The sequence below is a fragment of the Chaetura pelagica genome, unplaced genomic scaffold (assembly GCF_000747805.2).
Source record: "Chaetura pelagica isolate M959 unplaced genomic scaffold, ChaPel_1.0 scaffold1269, whole genome shotgun sequence".
NCBI lineage: Eukaryota > Metazoa > Chordata > Aves > Apodiformes > Apodidae > Chaetura > Chaetura pelagica.
The window spans coordinates 151,128-157,768 of record NW_009954605.1 but is presented as its reverse complement, the minus strand read 5'-3'; the positions used below and the strand labels follow the sequence as shown (position 1 = coordinate 157,768).

At 43.3% G+C, this 6,641-nt stretch overlaps 1 protein-coding gene across 1 annotated transcript in view; it reads left to right on the top strand.

Moving 5' to 3' along the window:
* Window positions 1–2,659, top strand: part of LOC104395716 (epidermal retinol dehydrogenase 2-like) — a gene marked incomplete at its 5' end in the record, with an annotated part of 3,499 nt that extends 840 nt beyond the window's left edge. The window contains 3 exons of the mRNA XM_010005447.1: window positions 1,210–1,354; window positions 1,945–2,070; window positions 2,566–2,659. Of these exons, the coding sequence (XP_010003749.1) occupies window positions 1,210–1,354; window positions 1,945–2,070; window positions 2,566–2,659 (365 nt within the window). The remainder of the gene's footprint in view (window positions 1–1,209; window positions 1,355–1,944; window positions 2,071–2,565) is intronic.
* Between the last annotated feature and the right edge of the window lie 3,982 nt (window positions 2,660–6,641).

The window sequence follows — 6,641 nt, the reverse complement described above, 5'->3', positions numbered from 1 at the left end:
AGGAATGCCATGAGAAACGCCCTGTCTGCAAGTCTAGAACAGCAGTTAATTTAGGAGAGGGAAAGGAAAGGAGTGAATCACATCAAAGGCAAATTGTGTTAGGAACCTAACCCTGAAAACAGTCCCTACTCTGTTGTATTTTATTCTCAGATAGTGGTTTCCTGCAGGTTCTCTTTATATATGATCATGGAATCATAGAATGTCTTGCGTTGGAAGGGACCTCTAAAGATCATCTAGTCCAGCCCCTCTACAAAAAGCAGGGACATCTCCAACTAGACCAGATTGCTCAGAGCCCTGTCAAGCCTGACTTTGAATGTCTCCAGGGATGAGGCCTCCACTGAACAATCCCAACTCCCTCAGCCTGTCCTCATAAGAGAGGTGCTCCAGCCCTCTGGTCATTTTTGTTGCCCTCCTCTGGACACGCTCCAGCAGGTGCACATCCTTCTTGATTTTGGGACTCTGGAGCTGGATGCAGGACTCCAGATGAGGTCTCACCAGGACAGAGGAGAGGGGCAGAATCACCTCCCTCATTCTGATAGCCACACTTCTTTTGATGCAGCCCAGGATGGAGTTGGCCTTCTGGGCTGCAACTGCACATTGATGGCTCATGTCCAGCTTTTGGTCCACTAGGACTCCCAGGTGTGTTTTCACAGGGCTGCTCTCTAGCATGTCTCCCCCCAGCCTGTGTTCATTTCTCTGGTTGCTCCAGCCCAGGTGCAGGACCCTGCACTTGGCCTTGTTGAACCTCATGAGGTTCACCTGGGCCCCCTTCTCCAGCTTGTCCAGGTCCCTCTGGATGGCATCCCATCCCTCTGGCATATTGGCCATAATATCCAGCTTGGTGTCATCAGCAGACTTGTTGAGGGTGCTCTCAATGCCACTGTCAATATTATTAATGAAGACAGGAACAGTAGTGGTCCCACTAAGGACCCCTGAGGGACACCACTTGTCACTGTTTTCCATCTGGACATTGAGCCATTGTTTCTGTACTATGGTGCTGCTGTTGTTTACTGTTAAACCCACCCCCGAACCCCCCCATGGCTAGTTGCGTACTTAGCAGAGCACAGTTCTGTCCCTGTTCTCTGTTAAAACTCTGTTACTGCTGAACTGTGTACATATTCAGAGGTAGGACTCCCTGAATCTCTTTAGTAAAGTTCAGTTAATGAATTAAAACATTTGACTGCAATGGATGTTGTCTTTATTTTACAGATTACTGTGCAAGTAAATTTGCAGCAGTTGGTTTTGCAGAATCAATTCATTTAGAGATGAATAATCTGGGAAAGACAGGTGTGAAAACCACAATTGTGTGTCCTTTTGTCATAAACACAGGAATGTTTGATGGCTGTAAAAGCAAGTGAGTAAACTCCTGTGAGGTTTTTATGCAACTTGCATGCTCAGCATTTTACGTATTTCCTTTATGAAAACTATTTCCTATTTCCTTTATGAAAACCAGGAGCTAGGCTTTTCTCTTGCAGGTGTTCTTTTTAGGGCCTCAGATGGGTGTCAGTTCTATCCAGTGACTGGGCAACCCACATGACAAAGCTCTTGCTACTTTTCTTCTAAGCTGAAACATAATTGGTGTCCTTTCCTCTGCAGAAGCCAAATGCTCCAGGTGTCCTCTCTGGTTTCTGCAGTCCCATTCAGCTCCTGAAATCAGTGTTGTAGCTTTGCTTAGTGTGCTTGTATAAGGACAAAATCTAGGAGCTGAATAAAAGCCTAGTGTGTCTGAATAGGAGGACTCTGTGGATTTGTCTCCTGAGAGATGATACAGATGGAAATGAAAAATGGCTACTCAGTCCTATCATAATAGAAGTTCGGTCGTTCCTTGGGTTTTTGGTACTTCTTTCTTCTTTTAGCTGAACACCTGCAGTATGGAGACTTATTCTGAGTAAAATGGGAGTCCAAAACAATTTGTATTGTACTAAGAGATGTCTTCTCTTCCAGGTGGCCAAGTTTACTTCCCCTTCTGGACCCAGAGTATGTGGCTGAGAAGATAGTCACAGCTATTCGACAGGACCAAGAAATATTGGTGCTGCCACGCTTTGGTTATTTAGTCATGTTTCTGAAAAGGTAAGATTTGCCTTTCCTTGTTTTCCTCTCACTTTTCTGTCCAGGAATGTTCCAGCTATGTTTTGGCTAAAAGTGGAAATGAGGCTTCTACTTCTTGGTGTGAATTTTCCTTAAGTTCTGCACACTTTTGGAGTGTTGGGGTTTATTTATTTCTAGGGGTTCAGTCTACCCTTGGACCTCAGAGCAATGACAGAATTGACTATGTATGGGTATAGATACTGGGCCAGCTCCTCAGTAACTGCATATCTGGTGTCTTGCCCCAGCCTTAGGACACTTCTGACTCAGTTGCAAGCCAGGTTGGGAAATTGATCTGTCTAAAAGGACAGGCTGCCAAAGGAGTGCGAAGGATATTTTGAGAGGACCAATGACAGTGTATTCTAGAGAGAATTCTAGAGAGGATTAGCCAGGAAAAAGTAGTTCTGTGACAAAATTGCACAGTTCATCTGATGTCTGTTTTGGTTTTTGTTTCTCTTCTTCTACTCCCCTGTCTTACAGTATCCTGCCAGTGAAAATAGGTATTCTCCTTGCGGACTATTTAGGAATCCTAAATCTCATGGATAACTTCAAAGGTCGAGCAAAGAAGGACTGAAAATGCCCAAAATTCAGAGACTAGCACCTCTCAAGTGGGCCTTGTTAAAGGTGGTGGGAAAGGTCTGCTTCTTCAGCAGCTGTGAACTCAAGGTGCCTCACTTCTCATTAGCAACCACTCTAAAGGTTAATCAACAGCTTTCACTTGAAATATTGGTTTTGCCTCATGCTGGAAATACGGTAATTGAAATGAATTCCTTTAGTTCTGTCTGTTCTGATGCCTTAAATATGATCCTTCATCACAAACTACTAACTGGCAGCTCTGGGGGACCAGGAAACCGAATGTGCTTGGCAGGGAGCCAGGAAAGCCTCTAGTGGCCCTGGCTTTTCCCTGCCATTCACTGAACATGAGGAGGGGCTGCACGACTGGTGCCATTAGCATTCCCTGCTAAACTCAGTCGTTCAGAAGTTTCCAGAAACATCAGGTTCTAGAAATGGAAATGTTGTGAAATGAAAATACGCTGTGTTGGTGCAAAACCTGTGAAATATATGTCTTTTTGGAGGTGGTGATCTTGGGACTCATTGATGACTATGGATGTTGGGGTGGGGAGGGGGAAGGATGTAAATGATGTGTTTGTGCTGCTAATCTACTTTTTGCCTAATTTATTTTAAAAGTTAATACTATGACTGCAACTTAGAAGCATCAATCTTTGTATCTTTTAAGTGCAATGTTCTAAGAATAATTTTTTGACAAAATTTCATCTCTTCAGTAAAATACACTTGTTGTCCTAAAGCAACTAAGCTGCCAGTCTGGGTCTGCTATCAAACATCTTGCCAAGTAAGACAGTGAGTTACCAAGAGCAAAGGCATTGCATTGCATTATCAGGGCTTTCCTTGGGGTTATTTCTCAAGGGAATGGTGCTGATAGAACTGGAGTGAATGGGATCATTACAGCCATAGCTCAAGTAGCAGCATTTTGTTTTGCTTCTCTGAATTGACTGCCAGGTTGCCTTGTCTCTACAGAGACACTTTTAACACTACCCATTTCCTTTGGACACATGCTGGGGAGGCCTTGCCCTTTTTGACAATGGTTGCTTAGAAAGCTGAAAGCCCTTTGACTTTTGGTAAATGCAAAACAAGAAACAAGAAGATTATACCTGAAATGTATGCCATTTATACAGGTGCTGGCCAAGCTCACCTCATGTCACAGTGCTCTGCTGGCAGTTTGTAACACCTGCAGACTAAGACTAAAATACATTAGCATGCAATTAATTGAAGGATAGTATGGAGAAAAGGGTGATGGTTTTATTTTTTTCCGCACAATGGCCTAGAAACTACCTTCCTTTGCCTTGTCTGTGCAATTAGTGAGGTTTACCAGTGGAGAAAAAAATAGGTAGATCTGCTTTACTACTGGTGAGCAATAAACACTGAGGAAAACAAGTGTGTTAAGAATGGCCTTTTATGATAGGCTGATGAGAGTTAGAATTCAGACTGATGAAGAAGAGGTTTGTCCTATTGTGCCTTCAGATCTGCTTCTTTTACTACCATACAAATTCTGCTCATTTACAGTATGCTTCAGGAAATTGAAGTTGCTGACTAGAAAACAGGTATTACCTAAATGTGCTGTCCAATATGTGCATTGCACTGTTTGCTGGAAATAAAGTCAATCACTAATAACTGTGTGGTGTGTCTATGCCTTGCAGATTCCCCACTTTTTTATGCTAACAGAGCAGATTTTCCTCCTAACTAGGAATATTAGGTGTGCAGGATTCTGGAGCAAAAGAGTAGAGAAGTGGATTATACCTGTGAACAGTCTGCATCAAAATGCAGCTCTTGTGGGAGCAAGTAGCTTTTCATTCTTCATGTCTCTGCAAACTAGTTCTGCTGAGGGGAATTGAAAGCAACCCATTTGGCTGTGAGATTTGGGGCTTCTCAGCAGGTCCAGGTTGTTGTTCCACCACTGGGAGGATCTTGCCTGATGATCTGTGCCAGAGAAGTGCATTTTCATAGGTATTTTAGTACTTTGTAGAATCTTTGAGCTTGGAAAGGACTTTTCAACTCAGCACAAGATCCATCAGAGCAGATTGTTTAGTTCTGTGTCCAGTCAAGTTTTAAATATGTCTAAGGCTGGAGAGTCTACAGCCTCTCTGGGCAACCCCTGCCAGCGTTTGCTCACACTCCGTTTAAAAACAAAGAAATTAAAGCTACATTTAAATGTAATGTACTTTTTCCAGTTTGGGCCAAATGCCTTGTACCCTTTTACTGGATACCACTAAGAGTCTGGCCCTGTGTTTTACACCTTCCCATCAGCTGCTGATGTTGAGCCTGTGCCTCTTCTTCACTAGACTGAGCAGCCCCAGCTCTCTCAATGTATGCACATTGTATGTTGGGTTCTTCACAGAATCACAGATGTTGTGCTTGGAAAGGACCTTTTGAGTACCTTAATTGACTTTCCAGGACTTCACTGGACTAACACCACTATGTTCATATCTGTGAAGGAGTAGGTGTGATCTTTAGAGACCAAGTTCTGTAGTAGCTTGTGTGTCATTTTCCTGACTCTTCCTTTGCTGTGAAAGTCAGGAGAGATGGATCTAGAGCCAGATCTCTATCATGTGTTCCAGGAGAATGCAGAACTACTGTCTCTCCTGGGAGACTTAGTAGGGTCACTGATGCTTTGGTAGGTGTGGGAGCACCCCAGGCAGTGGCTTTTATCCACTCAGTGTGTAGCACACTTTCTCTGTGGTCCTTGCCAGGTCTTTTCTCTGCCAAAGCCACCAAGTTTGCAGCCTGAAGTTGTGCAGATAGCACATACCTGGGAAAACATAGCTTTGTTGAGGGAAAATGGGTGAAAAAATCCTTCACACTTTCTTCCCTTGCCCTCAGCATTGTTCACACTAGAACCAGGGGTGTCCTCATGATCAAGGATGCAGATGTACAAGGAAAGGATACGACAAAGGTATAGGCTGTATGTCAAGGTGCCTTGCGGTGTTGGGTCTGCAGGACTTGTATTGGCATAGTCTCCCAGACTCTCTGCACAGTAGAGAATTACAGAAAAGACTCAGGAGAGATAGAGCCTTCAGGCAGGGTATGCAGTTTCCGTGCTCTGGGAATAAGTCAGTCTGTAACAGAGGATGGAAGTAAAATGACAAGGTGTCTGGGTTGAAATCACCTGTGCTACAATTCCCTAAAAAATAAAAACCAAGTTAACTTCACAACATATCAAAGACTTGAATCAGGTGGAGCTTGCTTGTGGTAATGATCTACACCTGCAGCAACAGTCAGGAATCTGTTTCCAACTTTGCTTCTGAGCTGAGGACTTGGAAGATGGTTATGAAGCTAGTCTCCTCAACTTCTTTTTTTTTTTTCATGTTGCCAATGGAATGGCTGACTGCCTTCACTTGTGCTTTAAGTGGGCATTGCAAATATGATCTGTGTTTACTTTATCTGTATTATTATCATTTGTATTTATTTAGTGCTTTAAAGATTATGGATTTGTCCTCAGCATTCAGATAATTAAAAAAGCAGAGTATCTTTGCTTTGATTTGTGTGTGATAGTAACTCTGCCCATCTAAAGTGGGTCAGATTTCCAGATTCCCTTCCGAGTGGAGAGAGCATCTAAACAATCACTTTGTGTTCAAGGAATAATGTCTTGCTGTCTGTTGCTTCCTAGATTTGGAGAGAGGCAGCTTGCTTTGGTGGAAGAGAGCTACGGTTTCCAAAGTGGAAAACTGCCTTAGAGAAGAAGGCTGGAGGACAGGTGAAGAAGTAGTGAAGAAACTGAAGTCACTTGTTCAAGTGCGAGTGCACTAAATATGTGAAGGGATGCAAGGCAAGAAGAGTATTATTGGTGGTGAGTAATTAGTTGGTACGTGGTCTTCTTATGGGAAGTCCCAGAAGCCATCCTTTTGATCCACAGAATTCTTGAAGGCTGGACCTGTATCTGCTGCCTTAGAGAATTTCCTGAGCTAAAAAAGGGGTAGGTAGGCACTGTGTCTTCAAGTTTCAAACAAGGGTTTTGTAAAGACGATAAGCAGGGTGTTAGG